The sequence below is a fragment of the Mustela nigripes genome, chromosome 9, assembly GCF_022355385.1.
Source record: "Mustela nigripes isolate SB6536 chromosome 9, MUSNIG.SB6536, whole genome shotgun sequence".
Taxonomy (NCBI): Eukaryota; Metazoa; Chordata; class Mammalia; order Carnivora; family Mustelidae; genus Mustela; species Mustela nigripes.
Window position 1 is genome coordinate 3,500,367 of NC_081565.1, and position 22,010 is coordinate 3,522,376.

General features: G+C 56.3%; 2 protein-coding genes across 13 annotated transcripts in view; one reads left to right on the top strand and one right to left on the bottom strand.

The window, feature by feature from the left end:
• TSC1 (TSC complex subunit 1) overlaps positions 1-16,767 on the top strand; it is a 48,554-nt gene extending 31,787 nt beyond the window's left edge. For 4 of the 5 annotated variants that reach the window (XM_059410441.1, XM_059410439.1, XM_059410440.1 and 1 more), the window contains 11 exons: positions 1,705-1,774; positions 2,252-2,356; positions 2,639-3,197; positions 4,160-4,203; positions 4,812-4,978; positions 5,768-5,950; positions 7,019-7,129; positions 7,859-7,981; positions 10,807-10,994; positions 11,080-11,241; positions 11,567-16,767. In XM_059410441.1, coding sequence (XP_059266424.1) covers positions 1,705-1,774; positions 2,252-2,356; positions 2,639-3,197; positions 4,160-4,203; positions 4,812-4,978; positions 5,768-5,950; positions 7,019-7,129; positions 7,859-7,981; positions 10,807-10,994; positions 11,080-11,241; positions 11,567-12,092 — 2,238 coding nt within the window. In that variant the 3' untranslated portion in view covers positions 12,093-16,767. The remainder of the gene's footprint in view (positions 1-1,704; positions 1,775-2,251; positions 2,357-2,638; positions 3,198-4,159; positions 4,204-4,811; positions 4,979-5,767; positions 5,951-7,018; positions 7,130-7,858; positions 7,982-10,806; positions 10,995-11,079; positions 11,242-11,566) is intronic. The other variant, XM_059410442.1, reaches the window with a different exon arrangement.
• Positions 16,768-17,650: 883 nt separating this feature from the next.
• Positions 17,651-22,010, bottom strand: part of SPACA9 (sperm acrosome associated 9) — a 10,485-nt gene continuing 6,125 nt past the window's right edge. For 6 of the 8 annotated variants that reach the window (XM_059410453.1, XM_059410454.1, XM_059410452.1 and 3 more), the window contains 2 exons: positions 19,637-19,839; positions 17,651-18,998 (listed from right to left, as the gene is read on the bottom strand). In XM_059410453.1, the coding sequence (XP_059266436.1) occupies positions 18,665-18,998; positions 19,637-19,839 (537 nt within the window). In that variant the 3' untranslated portion in view covers positions 17,651-18,664. The remainder of the gene's footprint in view (positions 18,999-19,636; positions 19,840-22,010) is intronic. The other 2 variants (XM_059410455.1, XM_059410448.1) reach the window with 2 other exon arrangements.

The window sequence follows — 22,010 nt, forward strand, 5'->3', positions numbered from 1 at the left end:
GTTATGTCAGATGGAATTTGGACCGGGTATGTGGTGGGTTTGGATCAGGGCAACTGAATATAGACTCGCGAGCAGCTCTCAGAGTGTTAACTGCTTACCCTGGAGCTCCAGAAGCCTTTCGGGGGACCCAGGAGCTCGACGGCTTTCGTAGTAATACCAACCTGCCCTTTCCCTCTTGACCGCGTTGGCGTTTGCACTCGTGGTACAGAGCGATGCCGGGGAGAAGGGCCGGCCCCCAGCACAGATCAGGGCTGGCACCAAACTGTCTGGTGCACGCCGCCTTCTGTCACGTGTGTCTTCGGTTTGAAAGTACAAAAGATAAAAAAGCCAAAATGCCAGTGCCTTAAGAGTGTTCATGGAAAGGAGTAAGAAGGATTTATTTTAGTATATCGTGACCCTTGAGGACATACCTATTTGATATTCTTTGAGAGAAAATAGGGGAATCCATAACAGACCCTGGTGCCGTGATGTGAGTTGATGGCTAGACCTGCTGTGTTTCTCGGGGAGCGCCAGTGTGATGTGAAGGGACAGCCGACCGACGGCCGATGCTTGTTTAGACCCGGGCGTGGGACAGGCTGCTGCTTACGTGACCAGCTGTCACTTCAAAATAAACAATGGACAGGCTTTGCTGCTGGTGGCAAAATTCAGTTTTCAGGTAAAACTAGAGTACGACAGACCTGATCTTTGTCGCTATGAGCTTGATGGTATCCCGAGACTTTTGTGAAGAGATTGAAAAGTTCTAGGGAGCCCGGTGAATAATCGAGTTTTTTATGTCATATGGTGAATATTTCCACACTGGGAAGCCCAAAGGGGCGAGTCAGGATCTTCTAAGTGTCCGGTTGTGCGATGGTCCAGAGCCGCCATAGGCAAAAGTGCAGAGCCCAGAGTCCCCCCGTGGTCTCGAACACATGGCCTGCTTTCAGATTTCACGTGGTAACCCCTGAGAAATGACTCCTTGTCAAGTCATCAAAGGTTAAGTCATTTTATAACTACTTAACACTGGGGCTTAGAAGTTCCTTCGTATGCTTTAGCCAAAATAACACAGTGCAGCAGCTTGAGCGCAGAGGCTGGTCTGAGCTTCCGGCTTCCTTCCATTCGGCCAGACACAGAAGAGGGAGCACACGAAGGCAGAAGAGGTTCACTCATCTCACTGACTTTGTGTGTATTGTTGTGGAAACTATAGTTATTTTTCTTAAGAATTTGTATCATTTATGTTTACATATAATGGATTTATTATTGTTATTATTATTTTTAAAAGATTTTATTTATTTATTTGAGAGAGAGACAGTGAGAGAGAGCCTGAGAGGTGAGAAGGTCAGAGCCCCGTGGAGCCTGGAGCCTGATGTGGGACTCGATCCCGGGACTCCGGGTTCGTGACCTGAGCCAGACAGTTGCTTAACCAACTGAGCCACCCAGGCACCCTGGATTTATTTTTTTTTAAGTGAAGTAGTAAACATTTTTAAAATGTTTGTTTTGATTTCTAGTGTAGTAACTGTACTAGAACCACATAAATAAAAGCTCATGGGACTCCTGGTTTTTAAGACTGTGAAGGTACTTGAGACCAAACAGTGCTTAAACCACTGAGCCAAATGTTAAACTCTTTTATAATGTGTTAAAGTTTAGATTTTTAGGATATGTCTTTTACACAAGAGCACACATACACAGTTTTCTGCCTGATGACATAAGTGGTACCTATCTTTTCAGGAAGAAAAAACAGATTCAGCAAGGCCCTGTCTACATAGACAGCACCATCTCCCAAACGACAGAGGACTAGGTAAAGTCTCTGCGTAACCCTAGACCTTGCTTGTCTCTTCTTGGGTTGTGTGTGCAAACAGGGAAATTCGGGAACACCACACACTGATGAAGGCCAGAGGTAGTGAGGCGTAATTAAGTCCAAAAACCAACCTAATAATAACATCAAAAAAAGTCCTTAAGTTCTTGCCGTGAAGTACCTGTTACGTGCATTTTGAGCCGGTCAGGTTGTGGTGTTTAGCTGATCTCTCAGGTGTTGAGAATGGAGAATTTTATTTTCTGTGGGGTTATGGTTTTCAGTACCTTTAATTAGATTCCCTGCAGTAGCCTCGTGTTCTGGGGCCGCTCTGGGGCGGGGGCGGGGCGCGCTGGTTCTAGTCTCTTCGCCTCACACGGCAGGAAGAAGGCTTACGGACGCCATCCACGCGGGGCGAGCGCTTTCACAGTTGGGGGGTTACTGTGTAGTTCTTTGACTTGAGCTGTTTTCGTTTCTCCTTAGAAGAGCTACCTGGCAGCAAAGGTTCTGTCGCTCTAAGTGACCTTCCAGGGTTTTTAGGAGACCTCGCCTCCGAAGAGGACAGCATCGAGAAAGCTAAAGAAGAAGGTAGTGTGAGGGTTCTGGGCTCGTACGAGATTACTGCGAGATGGTAAAGCTCTCAGCGTGCCCTGAAACCGGGACCGAGTGTCAGCTCTCCCAGGCTTGCTTGGTTTTTCTTCTCTTGGGGGAAGAAGGTGGGAGGTGTATTCTGGGTCCTATGCCAAGGAAAGGGGTGGCCCTTTAAGTGTCGCACCGTGTGGCCCTTGGCAGCACACAGCCCTGCACGGCCCGGCCGTACCCAGGTAGCCCGTTCACAGTGCTGGCTCTTGTCTCTCTCCCTCCCCTCAGCGGCCATCTCTAAAGAACTGTCCGAGATCACGACGGCCGAGACTGAGCCCCTGGTTCCTCGAGGAGGCTTTGACTCTCCCTTCTACCAGGACAATCTCCCGGGCTGTCCTCGCAAGAACCATTCGGCCACCTCTGGCGCTCAGGGCGCCAGTGTGAACCCTGAGCCTTTAAACTCCTCCCTGGACAAGCTTGGGCCTGACACACCAAAGCAAGCCTTTACTCCCATAGACCCGCCCTGCGGAGGCGCCGCCGAGAGCCCTGCCGGGCACAGGGAGCGCCAGACTTCGCTGGAGACCAGCATCCTCACTCCCAGCCCTTGTAAAATTCCGCCTCAGAGGGGAGTGGGGTTTGGAAGTGGGCAGCCTCCCCCTTACGATCATCTTTTTGAGGTGGCATTGCCAAAGACCGCCCATCATTTTGTCAGCAAGAAGACCAAGGAACTGTTAAAGAAAGCAAAAGGAAACGCAGAGGAAGACTATCCGCCCTCGCCCTCCCCCGCGGAAGTCCTGGACAAGCTGGTCCAGCAGGGAGCGGACGCACACAGCAAGGAGCTGAGCAAGTAAGGCCCCGCCGCGGCGACCCTTCTCTCCCCGCGCCTGCGGCAGGAGGCTCGGGCCGAGCCTGAGGGGAGTGGGGCTCATCCTCTGTGCTCACGGCGGCGGCCCGCTGCCCTCTGTCCTTCCAGCCGCTGCCTTTGCCCGTGCGCGGCCGCCAGCCGCAGCGGGGCTGTCCTGCAAGGGCGCTTGGGCGAGCTCACCCGGGGGCTGCCCTGCGGGGCTGTGTGCTCTGAGAGCGTGAGGGGGGGTGTCTGGTATCCGGGTGACCTAGGAATCCCTGTCCCGGTGTGTCCTCCTGCAGCCGTAGGTAATGCGGTTCCTCTGATGGAAAGCAAGTCAGTGGTTCAGGGCGAGCCCTCCCGCACGCCCGCGCTCGCGCACCGGCTTGCCTCCCGGAGGCCTGAGCCGCTGTCCCCACCCTTCCTCTACAGCCTTTTCCAACCCCGTTATCGAGGGTGGGGGGCGAGGGAATCCCACCAGTTCCAGGGTTCGAGTCCTTGGCTCTTGCTAAACAAGGTCTTGGTTTTAATTTTTCTTCAACGTCATGATCTCAGGTGGAATTTGACAGAGATTTCTCTTGTTGAGTGAGATTTGGTGTAACGGGCTCAGGTACATGGCACCTCAGGTACACGGCTCAGGTACACGGCACATTGAGTAGAAAGTAGCTGGCAGTATGTTGGGGCGCTCCGTCGCCTCGGAGAGCCGAGCAGAGATCGGCCATGGCACGAGCTCCAAGGGAGGACGTCTGCGCCCTGGGGAGCTGGTCGTGCTTGGTGGGTGTGCTGGTCCCTGTCCGCTGTGCACCGCCACCTCTGAGACCCTGGGCACCTGGGTACTGAAGCTTCGTTAGGCTGTTGCTGCTTTTGACTGCAAGGAAGTGATCCAGCCTTGTGGCAATGAACAGCCCCGAGAAGGCTGTCCGGGCGAGCTCGGTAACTTTGTCCCCCCGCACCTTCCTTCCTAGGTTGTCTTTACCCAGCAAGTCTGTCGACTGGACCCACTTTGGAGGTAAAGTTGTTACTTGCACTCCAGACCAGCCCACGTGGATCCTGCGTGCTTGTCGCCTTTTCTGTCCTTGGAGGAGGCGTGCCCTGTAGGAACAGGTCCCCCTTGGCTGCTGGTCCAGCCAGCGTATCTCCTTGGCCCCTAATACCTCAGATGTTGCAAAGCTAGCATTTTCTACTTCTGGAAAATGGCACGTAGCAGGTGCTTGAGGCTGGAAGTGCAGAAAGCGCCGACCTCGTGCTTGGCTTTCGTAGGAAAGAGCCCAGTGAGGTCGGTGGCGGGAGCTGGGCCCCGGGGAGGACATAGCATGGGGGGCAGGAGGGCGCCTCGAAGAACCGTACGTGTGGTTTGGGTGTGCGGGGAGGAGTCAGGAAGCTCTCAGGAGCCCTCCCACCTTCTAGCATCTTGTGCTCCTTCAGAGGGCGGCCGGTAGTCAGTCCCCCTCCCCTCTCCTGACACACGACCGTCGCTGAGACGCAGGCGGCCTTTGCCGAGGGAGCGGGGACTTGTTGCTGTGAGAAGCGCGGTTCGGAAGCTGGCTGACCTGGGCGGGCGTGACGGAACCGTCTGTAAAAGGCCTCTCTGCCACCCTCCCTCTGCTTTAAAATCAGGCTCTCCTCCCTCAGATGAGATCCGCACCCTCCGTAACCAGCTGCTCTTGCTGCACAACCAGTTACTGTATGAGCGTTTCAAGAGGCAGCAGCATGCGCTCCGGAACAGGCGGCTCCTCCGCAAGGCGGTCAAGGCGGCGGCCCTGGAGGAGCACAATGCGGCCATGGTGAGCCCCCGGGGCCCACGGGCAGGGCTCGCCTCGGGCTCGGGGGTTCGCGCCGGCTCCATCTTCTGGAAGGAGCGGCTGCCGGCTCAGGCCCCAGGTGTCCGGTCCCAGCTCCATGCGCCGCCGCGGCTCGGGGTGGTCGCTCGGTCTCTAAGGGTGACCGAATGACCCTGGTGAGACAAGTGGCTTCCGTGTGTACTTGTGATAGCCTACGATGGTCACAGAGTCAGAGGCGCGATTTTATTCCTCCAAATGCAAAACCAGCTCTCCTGAAGCTGTTTTGTGACAAAAATCTCACAGCACCTGGGGGAGCCAGTCAGATTGAGGGGCTCTGTCGTTCCTCTCCTCAGAGAAGAGAAGCCTCCGCAGCCTCTGTTACCATTCCGCGAAACGGGGTGGAGGGGGCGAACCGGCAGCCACTTTGCAGCCGTGCTGCCTGAGGAGGTCCCTGGACTCCGTGCTCACTGCCAGGGTGGCAGCTGGTGTTAGGGACCTGGCTGCTTGGTGTTTTATTAGAGGTCTTGGGCCAGCACTGGCGGTTAGGACTTCGGAAGGTGTTGGGAGTAACTGGCACCTGAGAGAGGTTCTTCCAGTGGCTCCTGATCCCTGTGCCGCTGGCAGGTTGGTGGCCCCGGCCTGCAAGTCTGGCTGGAGAGTCGTGAGCTGATGGCTGCGGTGCCTACGGTTAAAGCTTCAGGGCGGCGTGTGGCCGTCGGCACTGGTGACACAGGTGTTTCAGTGCCCCTGCCGGGAGGCAGCTAAAATGATCACGTCTATGCTCTCTGCTAGAAAGACCAGTTGAAGTTGCAAGAGAAGGACATCCAGATCTGGAAGGTCAGCGTGCAGAAGGAGCAGGCCCGGTACAGCCAGCTGCAGGAGCAGCGAGACACGATGGTGGCCCAGCTGCACAGCCAGATCCGACAGCTGCAGCACGACCGCGAGGAGTTCTACAACCAGAGCCAGGAGCTGCAGGTACGGGCAGGTACAGGGCATGGAGGCGCCTCACTCAGCCCGATGGACAGGAAGGGCTTTTCTCTCTGATGCGGCAGCGCATAGATGGCATCTCGGGCCAAGGTTCCCCCACCAGCTCAGGTCGTACGCGGCTCCTGTGGCAGTTTGGTCACTTCCCTGGCATTCCAAGGCAAAAAAAACCCCTGACCATTGTGCTTTTAAGCAGATCTGAACAACTTAGTCCTTACGCCCCAACAACCCAGCAGCTGTTTGAGGACTGTAGACCCAAGTTTACGTTGTTATAGATTTTTTTTTTTAAGATTTTATTTATTCTTTTTTTTTTTTTAGATTTTATTTATTTATTTGCCAGACAGAGATCACAAGCAGGCAGACAGGCAGGTAGAGATAGGGAGAGGAGGAAACAGGCTCCCTGCTGAGCAGAGCGCCCGATGTGGGACTCGATCCCAGGACCCTGAGATCATGACCTGAGCCGAAGGCAGCGGCTTAACCCACTGAGCCCCCCAGGCACCCCTGTAGATTTTGTTTTTAAACGACCACCATGGCTCACCAGTGCTGTGTGTGTCCCCGTTGGGCACCGCAGAGGCACAGACTTGGAGCCACACTGGACACCGATGCCCTCTTTTCCCATTTCACGCTGGTGTTCACACAGTGCTTTGTATCCCAGCAAACCCCAGATCCCTGCTTCGCAGACGTGCCTACATCCCCTGCCCTCGCTAGCGCCGCTGCTACTCCCTCTCCGCGGCCTCCAGCGTGCAGTTCACATGACGAGCGGCAGGTGTTGCTATGTTTCCCTCAGACACTTCACACCTCCCCGCCCCAGCCCTGTGGGTTGGCTTGGTTTGGGGACTGCAGATCTAAGAGCTTCTTGTTCTTTTGCTAAACAAATCAGGAACTCAGAAATCATCCATAACTTGATTTTTAAAACTAAGAAACTAAATCCTGGTGACCCAAGAATAGTGGAGCAGCTGCGAAGCTGGGCTCCCCCACTTGTCCGGGGACTGACGGCCAGGTGGGGTGGGGCCCTGGCCGGAGGCAGTGGGTAACTTGCTGGCCCGTCTCTCCGGGCAGACGAAGCTGGAGGACTGCAGGAACATGATCGCGGAGCTGCGTCTGGAACTGAAGAAGGCCAACAGCAAGGTGTGTCACACGGAGCTGCTGCTCAGTCAGGTGTCCCAGAAGGTAAGCCCCGGGGCAGGCTGGGTCTCCTCTCACACCTCTAACTGACGTTCTTCCTCCAGATGGGGTGAGGCCGTTATCTGCGTGCCTCCAGCTGGGGCTCCCACCCAGGAGTGGAGGGAGGCCGAGGCGGCGTCCCCTCCCCACCACCACCCCGCCCCCGGGGCAAGGGGCAATGTGTAGAGTATTTTGGTGCTACTGGGCAGGGACCTGGGTGCTGCGACCCGCCCCACAATGCACAGGACAGGTTCCGCAGTGGAGAAGCACCCGGCCTGCCCCTGGGCCTGTGTGTGCCCCTGGGAACCCTCTCTTAGATCCTCGTTTACATAAACGTGGGAAGTTTGCTTCAAAATGCTCCTGAGCTAGGGTCCCTCCTGTTTTGGGATTCACCACACTCTGTACAGTTTATGTACGAGCAAGTGCGTCTTCCTGGGCTTTAACCCTGGGCTCTGTCCCCGCCGTGAAGGTCGCACACGCCTGTCCTCCGCAGGCATCCCGTGGGTGGCCACTTTGATGTAGCGACTCTCCACTGCTTCCCCTTTGCTCAGCGCCGTTTTGAAGTTGCCGTGGGACGCCTTCCTCCCCGCTAGCACTTGTGTTAGGGGATTTGAAACCATGGGAGTTTATTGTCCTGTAGCACTGACACCCGGAGTGCAAGCCGGCCCCTGTGTGCGCACACCGGCCAGTTGTGGGTCACGGGGGTGCTGATGTTGCCTGCCCTGTTTTGGTTAGCTCTCGAACAGTGAGTCGGTCCAGCAGCAGATGGAGTTCTTGAACCGGCAGCTGTTGGTCCTCGGGGAGGTCAACGAGTTGTATCTGGAACAGCTGCAGAGCAAGCACTCGGATACCACAAAGGTATGCAGGGGCTCGGGGAGCCATGCCCGGGGCGCGGGGAGCCCATAGGACCCAGGCAGCGGGTCTGCGGCCGCACAGCATGGTTGTGGCCCCGTGGACGAGCCCTCCTCGGCCGTTGTGCGAGCTTGTTTCCCCCGGTTGGCTGGCTTTGCAGTGACGTCAGGGTAAGTGAAAGTGCCGCATGGTAATTGATACAGAGTAGCTGATAAAGGGTTTGTCTTCCCTCACCAGTGCCGGCTTCGAGAGGGGGAGGGAGAGAGAGAGAGAAACAAAAAAAAGGATAGGAAGCCAGTTCTATTGAACATAACGCTTGGGACTGTGGGTATATACTGGTATACATATTTTTTCTTCCTTTTAATGTTGAATTTAATTTCAGCAGATGGCGGTTCAGTCCTGGCAACAAGGCCAGTATTGGCATGATCTTACACTAATTAGTGTCTCACCAATGGTGTTGAGGCAGAGGTTTTATGTCACTTTATAAATAGCCTCAGGTAATGTTAGTGAATGAGCTGGGAATGAGTTGGGATAGGATTTTAATAGTAAATGCTCAGATGCCTCCTGTCACTAACTTCTCCATCACACACAGGCTTACTTTTTAGGATTTCTTGGGTTTGTGCTTTGTAAAGCTTTTTTGGCCAAATGTAGAAAGTAGTCTTGGAAGCAGAGAGATGTCATTTTCATAATAGAGTTAGTTACTTCTTATTTCGCAGCTCCTCTCAGCTCTCAGATTCAGACTCCCTTTAGAAGGATGTTAAATGTGGAACTTTCTAGAAACCAGCTAGCACTCATTTTCGAGGTATAATGGGCTTGGAAAAGAACAAGGGGAAAAGAGACCTAAGAGACAGGAGATCCTCTGAAAATGCTGACCAAAATGCATTCCTGACATCTGCCGAGAGAAGTCAGCTGGGCTGGCCTCTGTGCTGTTGCCTTCGGCTGGAGCACTTGGACTCCTGGGACCTCCCACAGCCACCTGATCTCTCTGGACCCTGTTTCACAGTCCCTACGTGGATGTGATGACCCTGACTTGTAGCAGCTGGGGTGTCCACAGTTGTAAGCAGGAACCAAGACACCCCTAACCCAGCTTAACAAAAAGAAGTTCGTTACTTCACTTGACAAGAAGTCTGAAAGCCAGTGGGTTCCGGGCTGGCCCAGTCAGTGTAGGGACAGTATCTAAGAGCCCGGTTCTGAGTGCCTGACTGGCTCGGTCTGTAGAGCATGCCCCTGTCTTTTTAGAATTAAAAAAATTTTTTTTAAGGTTTTGTCTTTTTTTAGTTTTTTAATCTGTTTAAGTGATGTCTATATCCCACGTGGGGCTTGAGCTCACAACCTTGAGATCAAGAGTATGGACAGATGGACAGGAGCATGTGCTTCTTGATCTTGGGGTTGTGAGTTTGAGCCCCATGTGGGGCATAGAGATTACTTTAAAAAAAAAAAAAGCGTCCTGTTTTTTCCACTCTCCTGCACCACTTGGCCTGTCTTAGCAACCTTGTCCTCTGGCTAGCTGTGCCGATGGTTGCAAGGTTGAGCCACAGGAATGGTGGTCATAGGGAGTCAGACACCACAGTCTCCCCTGGAAGAGGAGAGGTCGCTTCCTGCGGGTCCGTCAGTGAGGAAACGTTGCCAGGAACCCTCTACCAGACTTCCCACCCTTGCTGTTGGCCAGGATTGTGTTTTGTGTCCATCCCTAGCTCAGTCATTGCCTTGGACCTGTCAGAATTTGCCCTCGGACATGGAGTCAGGCTTCCTCTTGTTCAGTCAAGTGGGGAGGCAGGGCGGTACCGGAGAATCAGCTGGGGAATGGCTGGTAGGTGTGGGGTAGGACATCCTGCGGTGGTTGTGAGGGTTCATGGAGGCGCATGGATGTTCCTAGTCCAGTGGTCGGCTTGATTCTCCATAAAGAACTCCTGTCACTGATGACAGAGTCTGGTTCACCTCACCTGTGCTGAAGTCTGGAGTCCTCGGGCACGGCTAGAACAGCCATGATCCGGTGCCCAGTCCTGAGTTTCAGTCTGTGGAGTTCCACTCCAGGAAAGCAGTCACTGGTCGTCTTCGAGGCAGGGACACCCCCATGGAAGTTCCATCTCCTTGCTCCTTGTTTTCTGTCCTTTTTTTTTTTTTAATTTAAAGATTTTATTTAGTTAGTTGAGTTGCTCAGGGTTCAGCTGGCTTGGTCTTTCGGCAGGCAGCCATCTGCCTGGCATGATCTCTAGACCTTCAGGGTGCCCGAGGCACATGTGTGGCGTGGCCTGAGCGAGCCTGTCCCACTGGGCTGTGCCCGCAGCCTTTCTCTCAGTCGGTGTGTGGGGAGAAGAGCCTGACGGAAGACACATCAGCTGCGACCCCACTATGTTGAAAGAAGCGGTATCGGGGTAGCTTCCTCTGGTGTCCGTGAATGTCACATTGATGTAGTTGAGCTCCCGTTCACGTGTTTTTATATAAAGTCTATTTTTTAAATCTTTTTCTTACTGATACATAAACTATAACTTTACTAAAAACTTAGAGATATAAAATGTATTTTAACTCACTCTTCTCCTGGTGTTAGACTTAATAGCACTTCCGGTTTTTTGCCCTCCTACCACGTGATACGGTGATACCTTTTTGTGCACAATGCCTAGTCATGTTTCAGATGATTTCCTCAGGGGCGGATTTCAAGGAAGGACTACTAGATTAATACTTCTTGCCAGCTTTCTTTGCAGCAAGTTGTAGGACCTCAGATTTCCAGCAGCAGTGCCCCAAAGCGCCTTCTTAGTGCGCAGAGCCTTGCTTTTGCCCAACGAAGGTAGCACGCTTGTTTCCTCGGGGACTAACTCCAGCCCCTCTTGTAGGAGGTGGAGATGATGAAAGCTGCGTGTCGGAAAGAACTAGAAAAAAACAGAAGCCACGTTCTCCAGCAGAATCAGAGGCTTGATACCTCCCAGAAACGGATTTTGGAACTGGAATCTCACCTGGCCAAGAAAGACCACCTTCTCTTGGAACAGAAGAAATATTTAGAAGATGTCAAAGTCCAGGCAAGGTAACTTCGGTGGGCACGGGTTTCCGCGATGATGGTTTCTTTTGTGAGCGGGGCTTCCTAGATCCTGGGGTGGTCTGTGTTTCAGAGGACAGCTGCAGGCGGCGGAGAGCAGGTATGAGGCTCAGAAAAGGATCACCCAAGTGTTTGAATTGGAGATCTTAGATTTATACGGCAGGTTGGAGAAGGATGGCCTCCTGAAGAAACTTGAAGAAGAAAAGGCAGAAGCAGCCGAAGCGGCAGAAGAAAGGTAGGAGCAAAAGAGGTGGGAGCAGCAGCCTTGTCCCTGAGCCACCAGCAGCAGAACAGGGCGTGAGAAACCATCCCCGGTGGCCTCTCTGGTTCCCTGTCCTTGGCCCTGAATTGCAGGATGTGGTCACAGGAATTGCCCACACCTGTGTCTCCGTGTCCCATCCATCGTTGAGACTCGGTGTCTCTTGCCGAGGCCTCACGCTCAGGTTTTCCCGCTGGAAAGCGTAGAGTTGGGTGTCTGCATGAGCCCGCGCAGTCGCACGCCTCCCATCCCCCCAGGCGCTGCCAACACCACCCCCTTCTCCTCCCTGGATTTCTTACAGGCTTGCCTGTTGCAAGGACGGCTGCCCGGATTCTGTAACAGGGCACAACGAAGAGGCATCTGGTTACAACGGCGAGACCAAGCCCCCTCGACCCGGGGCTGGCAGCGCAAGTAGAGGGGGTGGAGGTAGCAGTGGCAGCGGCGGCGGCAGCGAGCTCTCGACCCCAGAGAAACCCCCCAGCCAGAGGGCAGGCCTGTTCAGCAGTCGGTGGGAAACTGCCATGGGAGGGTCCGCCACCAGCATCCCCACTACTGTCGGCTCCCTCCCCAGCTCAAAAAGCTTCCTAGGCATGAAGGCACGAGAGTTATTTCGTAATAAGAGTGAGAGCCAGTGTGATGAAGACGGCGTGACCATCAGTAGCCTTTCCGAGACGCTAAAGACAGAACTGGGCAGAGACCCGGGTGCGGAAGCCAAGACCCCCCTGAACCTTGACGGCCCGCACCCTCTCCCCCCGAACCCGGACAGTGTTGGACAGTTGCACATCATGGACTACAACGAGGCTCATCATGAGCACAGCGAAGGATGACGGTCCGTCGTGTTAACTTGCGGGTTGCGGGCTTAGAACAGGAGGTGTGAATGCACGAGCCCAGGCTTTCCTGTTTCCGGGGTCTGGGTGGCTAGCGCACGCGGTGGCAACGGGATGGAGGTCCTTTTGACAGTTGACTTGACACAGAACGGTTTTTGGATCTGGCATCGAAATGCCTCTTAATGCCCCCCTCAGCCCGCTCCCCGGCCCGTGTTTCGTTTACCCAGCAGTGTGGACTAATCCGAGGGCCGGTGTGCGTTCCTCAGTAGCTTTATTTTCTTCCTTCCCCCGCAATGGTCGCGCCCTTTGAACCTGTGCAATATGAGGCCAGATTGAATCTTTGAGTCTAACACACACTCTCTCCTTTCCTGACACTCGGAGAACGGGGCGGCTCTCCGTTAGCCCAGGTAACTGGTGTTGCAGGTAAGTCTGGTTCTGTCCCTTTCCGCGGGGGGGTAGCTTGTGAAGCTGGTTGACGTCATGTGAGACCTTGTCACTGCTTTTTGGTTCTGAAGCAGCAGCTCTAGGGAAACAGTGGTTTATTCGCCCTTCCGTTCTTTGGCAGTTCTGCTTTCTAGAAAGTTCTGTGTAAACCGTGTGTTGGTAAGAGGCGTCTGGAGCTGGCGCCGTGGAGACTGCCCTTCCCCTCTGGGAATGCTCTGTCCCTCTTTCCACGCTACCTCTTACTTACTTGGTGTTTGCTGGAAAGCTGGGACCGTTCCGACCAGGCTGGCGTGGGGATGGTGAAACCCTCTCCCTGCAAGGGTGGGGGGGCTGAGCAGTTGCCTGAGAAGCCCTTGTGGACGAGAAGCTGTCCCTCGGACAAGGCTGTGCTAACTGAGCCTCGGGGTTCAACTCCTTACCCCGGTCTGTCTGCCTGTCTCCATTCATGTTCCCGTGAGCCTCTCGTTTATGTCAGCTTCTCGGCGATGCTGCCGCAGAAAGGCTCTGAAGGTCCAAAGAGTTTCTTCAGCGTTTAAATGACCATTGCTTCTCAGGCTGCTGGAGCCGCCTTGCTGTTGCTGGTTCTAGACCACTAAAAAGGTAACAGCTTTCTCATGCCAGCCGAACTTTCCAGGGCCAACCCCATGGCGAGCTTGATGATGCTTCCCTTTCGCACGTTGGTAGTGGCCGAGCCTTCCAGGGTAGAGTCCCGGTGAGCATTGACAAAGGCGGTCTGACATGCACCCCCAGCTGCCCGCACATGCTCAGGGGAGGGGACCCCAGCGCAGCCTCTGAACACAGGCTCCAGAGGTAGAAGCTAGAAGCTGAAGAGTTGTTGCTTAGTGTCCCAGCTGAGGCAGGGGGAGACTGGTAGGAAAGAGCCGATGAACTTGGTTTTTCTCTTTTTCTTTTAGTTAAAAGCATACGAGGGTTCAGTCGTGGGGCGGGGGGGAAGGATGGACTGTAATGGTACGAAATCTTACTGCTTACAGACGCTTCAGCACGTGAGGGGAAAGGTCTCTTCTTTTTAGGGTTGTAGTGGATATTCTAGCACTCCTAACCAGAGGGGCCTAGGTCATGAGAGACGCTGTGTCGCCGCAACTGCGCTAGCGCGAGATCTCATCAGGACAGGATCTCCTGGTGCGCCCAGCGGCCTGGCCCTGCCCGGCCTGCGCCGCCAGCGGCCGCCACACATCCTGTGTGGTCTAGCGGTAACCGCCCATGGTGAATTCAGTTTTGTCCAAAGGAAAGCTTGAAATTGAGCATGTCCTATTTCCTAGTTCAGTTTTAGAAAAGCAAACACGAACAAATTCAGAAAGGAAAAAAATGTTAACTGGATTCCTACTGAAACCAGGTCAGAATGCTTACCCTCCCCCAACCCGAGGGACCTGTGCCGTGGAACAAAGACACCAGGCATTTAAATCAAAGCCTTTTCCCTGATTAACTGGCAAAGGCAGAGGCTGATGTAAAGAAAAAAAAAAACAAACATTTTTAAGAACCGAGCAGATCTTACGACTATAGGGAGTGAGGCGGCAGTGTGGCGGCGTGGGCCGCGGCCTGCGCGGGAGGCTCCGAGGACAGGCGTCTCGGCCCAGGGCCCTTGGCACATCCCTCGGGCCCTGGTGGCTGCTCAGCTCAGTGACCGTGGCGGACCCAAGGGGGCTTTTTATTCGGCCGCGGCTGGGGGATTGAGGCCTCAGGGTGTTGAGGTACGCAGTCTAGACACTTAGGGTGTTATGCCACAAGGGACTCAAGTCCGTAGTAAGGTTTAGTTTGGTTTTAAAAACAATAAACCTGCCAGGAGTCAACAGGTCACTTGACTGCGCCACAGCGAGTCTTTTTGAGGACGGAAGGGTGACGGCGGAGGTATGCAAGGGAGGGAAGCCGGCTCTGGGAGCTGCCAGGACGGATGGCGCAGAGCAGTTAGCATCGGGGCAGAGCCGGTCTCCAGACGGTCGAGCAGCAGCTGGTGTTGACCCAGGTCAGGCTCGGGCTGCCTCTGCCCTGCCACTCGGGGCGGACTTGCCTGCCCCAGAGCCACATGGCCGGTGTGTGGGACCTGCTCTGATCCCCAGCCGACACAAACCAAGGTCAGCTCGGGCCCTGGGGTTGGAGTCTGCTTCTTGGGCAGCATGAAATTTGTTTTCAAAAGTAGCACGACGGTATCCTGGGGGTGGGGATTGGGTGGGGGCATGGCGGGCAGCAGGGTGGAGTGGCTGTGGGCTCTCCGTAGAGAAAGTACATTCCCGAGTCCACTGTGGGACGGAAGCACACGGACCTCTCTCAGACAGGACTTTGAGGGATTTTTAAAAAGCTTTTGACAGGGTTCTGCCACAAAATCTACAGAAATTGTTAGGATAGCATTGGGAGAAAGATCTGGTCACAAGAAAGAAAAATCCAAAGGCAGGAGACAAGTCACTTCTTGGGTAGGAGGTTTTAAAGGCTTCTGTGCAGCTGAGGCTGCTGTGGCCTTCCTAGCGTGGTCAGCAGAGTGTTCCAGCTGCTGGGGGCTTGTAGCAGGCTCCGTGGGGGCAGCTGCTGTGTGAACCAGAATGCGTATGCCGTGTGGGGCGGAAAGGGGCCAGCTCTTCGGAGCAGGGAACCTGGGAACCACTGACACGGATGGCGAGCCCACCGTGCCACTGTGGTCCGAGAGGCCGGCACATTATGGGGCCAGATCAGGATGACAGGACAGGAAACTCCAGACCTGGGCTGTCCCCGTTTCCAGTGGTTTTGTCACAAGAGGCCAAAGTCTCGTGGTGTAGATGGGGTTGGCTGACATGGTGGCTGCGACGAGGGGATCCCTGAGCTGGGCCCTGGGGGTTCAGACTCCCAGTTCCAAATGAAAACGTGGGTGTTTCTGTGTAGAGAATATAGCATGTGCTGGGATTAGCCAGTGGGGTTTGTACCGAATACTAGAACGTGCCACTCGAAGCCAGAAGGAATGGAAGAAGGAGAGCGGAAGTGCCACGCGCAGGCGGCGGTGGTGGGGGAGGAAGCCACGCGGGTTGAGCAGGGCGTGGGCGGTGCAGAGGCTTGGTCTGGAGCCACGGTCCGGTTGGAGGGCCACCCAGCCTGGGGATGTTCTCGGAGAGGCCAGCCCCTCTCAGAGTGGTCCCGGGACAAGCCTGATGCCGCCCACATCTGCAGGGACGAGAGGGTCTCGTGGAATGACCCCGCCAGTGCAGCTCCCTCTGCTCGTTTCCACTGTCCAGGTGCCTGCTAGAAACTGACCCACGTCTCCGGCCCCAGCACGTCTGTGTCTGTCTCTGCCCAGACTTCTGTAACGTGCGCCCTGCCACCCCCCACCCCCGGTGCCGTGGTGCCATCGGTCGCCCTCGATGATGCTTGTCTGGATAGGTGAAAGCGCGCGTGTAGGTCGGGGCCTGGCCTCGAGGCTGCTGCTGCGACCCTTGTCCCCATGTGGCTCATGTCCCCATCAGTGCCGCTCTGACGTTCGCGGGGAGAGCGGGTTCCCATCTTTGCCTCGCTGTCCTCCGGTCTGGATGCGCTCACCTGAGAAGAGGGGCCACAGCGACGAGGGAAGCCTGCTAGGGGTAGGGAGTGCCCGGGTCTGCCACTGCAGAGGAGCCCTCTGCCCCCTTTCCCTCCGCCACCACATCGTCCATCGGGGAGACGTAGGCTAGTTGAGTCACTGGAACAGATGTTGTAGAGGAGACCCCTGTGAGTTTGAGCACCCCCAGATCCACCCCTCCTCCCTTCCCCCACTAGCTACAGTGTTCAGACAGGAGGCCACCCGCAGACACGCCGGCTGGTCAGAGGTGGCCAGGCGTTTTGCACGAGGAAGAATCAGTGATCACTTTTCGGGAGACTTCTGTGGACCATAATAAGTATGTAACGGAGAAACAGATTTTGTTAAGACGTAATCTAGTTTTGTAATTCAATCATGGATCAGCCACATGTGGCTCACGTGCGGTTGAAAGGGGTCCCATCAGTGAAACAAAAGGGTTTTTTAACTGACTGCTTTTAGTTAAATTTGAGAAAGTCCTCTCTTGTCAAAAGGTTTAAACCTTCCCGCCTTGATCTTAAAAGCATGTCCAACAATCCACGTCAGATGCCATAAGCAAGAACCGCGAGAGAAGATGGTACAATCTTAGTGAACGGGAATTGGAATCGAGAGGGTTTGCTGTCCTTCTTAGAACGTTCTAAAATGTCAAGGCAGTTGCTTGTGTTTAACTGTGAACAAATAAAAATCTATTGTTTTGCACTACTCTGCTGTGTTAACATGAAGTGACTCACGCTGGCCTCTGAGGGGCTCCTAGGCCAAGCGGGGACCCGCCCACGGATGCAGAGGGCTCCGGCCTGGCTTGGTTGGTCACCACGGGTGGCTGGAGGAGATGCTGGCAAGTAGAATCTGCCTTTTGTCTCTCTGAGACCCTTTTTGTGCCAGCCAGTTCTCTGGCGCATAGCCACAGATCCTGTCTCTGCTTCCAGTTCCCACCTTCCCCCACTGATGGGTCTGGTGGCATGGGGGGGTGACCTGGGTTATCCCCGCCCAGGCTCTCCAAGCCGGGTGGCCTGCAGGGCCCGTGCTGCTGTCCTGCCTCGTGCTTGGAGTGCACTCGCCTCCCTATGGGTTGGTGGGCCATTGGCTTTAACACAGGCCTTTCGAGGGGCACCTGGGCGGCTCAGTGGGTTAAAAGCCTTCAGCTCAGGCCATGATCTCAGGGTCCTGGGATCAAGCCCCGCATCGGATTCTCTGCTTGGCAGGGAGCCTGCTTCCTCTTCTCTTGTCTCTCTGCCTGCCTCTCTGCCTGCTTGTGATCTCTGTCTGTCAAATAAATAAATAAAATCTTAAAAAAAAAAAAAATACAGGTCTTTCAGGTGCCCAGGTGACACGGAAGTCATCGAGAGCTTATTGGTCACGTGCTGTGAGCGTGCCAGGGAAAGTGCAGCCGGCACCCCCCGCCTTCCTTCCCTTACGCTGTCGGGTTTGGAGGGAGGCGGGGAACCACCTCAGACAATGGTTCGACCAGCCTGGCCTCTCCATCTCTTCCTTGGAGCAGCCACTTCCAGCTGCTCCGGAAGCCGGTGTGCTCGGCCCGTGTTAATGGCAGAAGCAGCTCTCGGAGAGAAAGACTCAGAGGTGGCAGTGTTTATTCCACCTGGAAAGCTCAGGTGTCTGTTCAGATTCTTGTCTGAACAGCTTCTAGCTATGGAAGGCCAGTCAGGAGCTGGGCTGTGGCCTCGACACGAGCCCCTAGAGCAAGAGTCTGCGGTGGGTGCTCCCAGCCCGTGCTTCCGTTGCTTGTGAGGCCACCGGCCAGTGTCCTCTGAGGTCTGAGGGTTAACGTTGCTCTCTGTAAGGAATAATTCTCAGGAACCCGAGCCAGGCAGAAAAGTGGGAGAACACTTTTTATTCTTGTCGGTCGCCCCCGAGGAAGCAAGAATACAGAAGCTAGGTCGCCCCCTGCGAAGGGAAAAGCCGACAGTCAGCCAGCACTTCCAGCAAGCTCAGAAGCCAGAGACACATTTTAGAACGTCGGGGCCGAGACTGTGTTGTGGACAGCAGGACACGGTCCTTGCACAGGAGCCACGAAGTCAGAATTCTTCCAGCTTCTCTCATGGTCTCCCTCTCCCAAGTAAAGGAGAGCAAAGGCAGGTTCGTTCCCCTTCGGGTTTTGGCCCGGAGACCTGATCACACCGAGGAAGGCCACTGTGCTGGCCCTCCGCGCCCCCGCAGGCCAAGTAGCCGGGCCTTGCCTGCAGTTGCCACAGTGGCGGGAAAGGTGCCGATAGGCCTCCAGCTCGACAGCTCAGCCCGAAAGCCGGACCTGCAGCGTGGCCAGGCCTGGCTGGGTGCGGGCTGGGAACCCCCAGAGCACCCGGGCAGGCCGCTGGCCCCAGCTCTCTGCAGCCTCCCCGGGACACCCTCTTGCAACAACACTGGACGTGGGGTCCTTGTCGCTGGCACAGAACCCGACACTCAGAGGTGGGGAGAGCTTAGCAGTGAAAGAGAGGGAGAGAGGTTCTTGACAGTACATTGGGCAAGCTCTCTGGGGTTCATCTGTGGCGGGGAGTGCAGGGGCCAAAGGAAGGATCAGCCGGTGGAGACCGAATTAAGTGACCAAGCGCCCTACGGGCCGCGCCAGGTCGCCGGCTCTGAGTTAGAGTCTCCCGCCGGGTGGTCTCCAGGGAGGTTTGGAACATCCTCTGTCCTTCCCCCTAGGCCTGGGGCTGTCTTTTATAAGTGGCCTACATTTGTGCTTTCTTAACCGAGGCTGGGAGCCTGCGGTCCAGGGGGGACGAGCGGCCGCACCGGCGGCTTCCTGGTGTGCCCGGGTCTCACTCACGTGCTGTAGGGCTTTGCGGGGCAGCTTCTCCGAGTGGGCGACCCACTCTTTCATTAAGTCCAGGACGATGGGGATGAGGCTGACGATGCCTCCGTAGTGGTTTCTGGCCTCGTCGCAGCTCAGGTGGTTCACCACGTCGTGCGGGTACCTGCGGAGCGGCAGGAGGGGCTCCGTGCAGACCGGGGCAGGTTCTGGTCCTGGACGCCCCTCACAGTCCCCGGGGGAGGCTTCAAGCCGTGCAGGCCTGGCCGCAGTCTTTACCGAACCGTGTGGTTCGGCGGGCTCGTGGCCCAGGAGCCCCAGCTGATCCGGCCGCGAGGGGCAGGACTCAAACCCGTAACTGCTCCAAAACGTGCTGGTTCGTCCCGCCGCCTCCTCTCCAGCCCGATAACTCAACAGTGTGCTCCAGAGCAGGGCGCCCTGGGCTGAGGGCCGCCAGGGCATGGAGTCGGAGCCGCACACACTGCCTTAGTTGGGGCTTCTCAGTGGGCTTCTGGGAAACTTGGGCCCTGCAACCCCCTTCCCTTCGCCCAGTGCCAGGTCCAGGGAGAGGGCTCAGGTCCCGCTCTAAAGCAGCCTGTGGGGTTGGCCCCTCCAGTAAGCCGGTGGGCCTGGGTTTCCCACTGGGGCAGCGGGTCTGGACGGTCGCCACAGGCTCTGTCCGTGGGATGTACCTGCCCTCTCCCCGGAAGCCTGCTCCCTCCTGCGGGGCCCCTCCCGTCCCCGCCTGCCTCGCTCCCCTGCGCCTGCGCACAGGCCACTGGAACAGGCCCAGAAGCGACTTACTTGGCTCTGAGGCTGCTCAGGTCGTTGCTCTGGCTAACGAGGGATTTGCATTTCTCAAGCAGGTTGTTGGTGACCGGGGTGCCAGAGTGCAGGGCTTCGAAGTGCTGACACAGCTTGTTCAGCTCTGCGCAGATGTCCAGGAACATGAGTAGAATCCGCCGGTCCGTGGAGTTGTTGCAGTAATGCTCCGTGTAGCTCTGCACCTGCGAGGGCATGCACGGCGGGGGCTCGGGGCACCGCCACGCCCCAGCCCTCCCACCCTCCCGGAGCCGCGGGGACCGGTCACCCCGAAGTGTCTAAACGCAGAGCCACTGCCTGCAGTCACACTGACGGAGGGTCCCGGGCGCCATGCAGGCCGGGCCTCGCTGCACACAACTCGCTCCCCGAAACCCCACGCACCGGGCGCCTTCTGCAGTTCTCAGTTTGCCCGTGACCGTCGGGGGCTCCGAGGTGAAGAACTTGCTCTGCCGGCAGTGAATGTGGCCAGGCAGCACCCCCTGCCCCGGCTCGGGCTCTGAGCCCCGCCAACACCTGAAGCAGAGAGCACTGCTCCCTGACCTTGGATGCCACAGGCCCACGCGGGACCCACTGCGGGGCACGGAGAAGACACTAGAATCCTCTGAAGATTCATTGTCCTGTGTTTCCAAGGCAGAGGAAGGCGGGGACAGGGGAGCCGGGAGAGGGTCATCCGTAGAAGAAAATGTAGTCTTTACCTCAAACCACACGCCCCGACATCGACTCTAGGAGGAAGCGCTGAAGTGCCAAAACAGAATGAAAGCTCCCTGTGACCGTGTTCCGGATGCAGGAGTTGGGATGCCTTTCTCAGGTCATTAAAGGTGTTGAGAACAGGGAGACGGCTAACCCACTTTCAACCCACTCCTTGGCGGGGAGCCGAGGTCCTTCCTGGGCAAGGGCTCTTCCTCTCTAGGCAGCCTCGGGCCCCGCTGCCCCCATCGCTCTGGTTCTGAGGTCAGGCAAGCCAGGAGGCCTGGCCTTGGGCCGAGGAGGAACTGGTTCCCGTCCAGGCAGGATTCACCGGCCCATTTCCCAGACACAGGCCCTACCTGTGACGAGTGGGTGGCCGGGGGATTCACCTCCCTCCTCTAGCAGCCAGAACATTCTATGTCTACACCAGGGTTTTCTGGCTGCTGCTGGTTGCCCTTCTGTTGCCGGGGGAGGTCTTCCCCAGTGATCTGAGCGGTTCCGAGTGCAGCGGCTCTGTGCTGGGGCAGAGGCTCCAGCAGCTTCCCTATCTGCCGCGGAGGGCGAGGGGGCCTGGCCTGCAGGGTGACTCCAACAGAGTCACTGGGCTACTGGTGTGTGTGCGTTGGTCACCTCTGGGTAACCCAGGTCCGGGGATGGCAGGGTGAGGCCCCAGAGTCCACGCTTCCCCTGGAGAGTCAATCCCTGGGGCCACTGTGTACCAAGAGCCTTTGCTGAACTGAAGGCGAGAGGGCCACTCCCTGTGCCCATGAGGGGCTGGGGCCACTGAGCGCTGAGGCAGAGTCGAGCAGAGGCGGGGGCAGGGTGAGGGTCTCAGATGCTCCTTCCTGACACTGAAAACCTGTCCAGTGGCCTTGGAAGTCTGAGCCTTTGGGGAATGGGCCACAAAAAGGATGTAGCTACTTGACTTCCAAATAGTTCAGGGGAAAGAGGCTATTTTCTGTAGGTTTGAAAAATGTTCAAGTTAAAAAATCGAGAGAGGCTTTTACATCTATTAAGAAAGTTTCTGAAGGATGCTGCTGGCAGGGCTCCTGCTCTCTGTGGGTCTGTGCGCTTCTCCTAAGCAGGTTGGAGCTCTAGTGCCCACCCCCGCCCCACCCCGTGAGCCGCTGGCCTTCTACACGCTGACTCGTGGGCCCGCAGCAGGTCTGCAGTTGGGACGTCCCTAGGTGTGCGCTACTGGCTGGAAGGTGAGCTCGGTCTCGAGGCCTCCAAGTTCTGCAGAGCACACTGGGATGGCAGCTAACCCACGAGGACACCAGGTTCAGTGAAAAGGTTTGCAGATGGGGCTAGAGGGCGGAGCAATGTGCTTGGCCCCTCGCAGCTTCTCAGACCCCACTAGCGTCGGACAGCCAGGACCACAGGCGTCAGACGCTGGCTGAGTCTCCCTCGTGATCTCCCTAAATCCGCAAACGCCCCGGAGGTTCTCACTCTGCAGCGCAGACAACGGGGCACAGGTGCCTCCGGGCTGGCGGTCACAGAGGGCACGTGGTGCCGAGCCGGGACCTGAACCCTGGCCGCCAGTCTGCAGCCCGTGTTTGTAACCCCTCCTCACAGGCCTGGGGAGGGGACGCCTGGCGCGTTCCACTAGTTAGGCTGCGAGTCCCGTCTCTGGCACAAAGCTGCTTGCCGCCCCCCCCCCCCCCCCCCC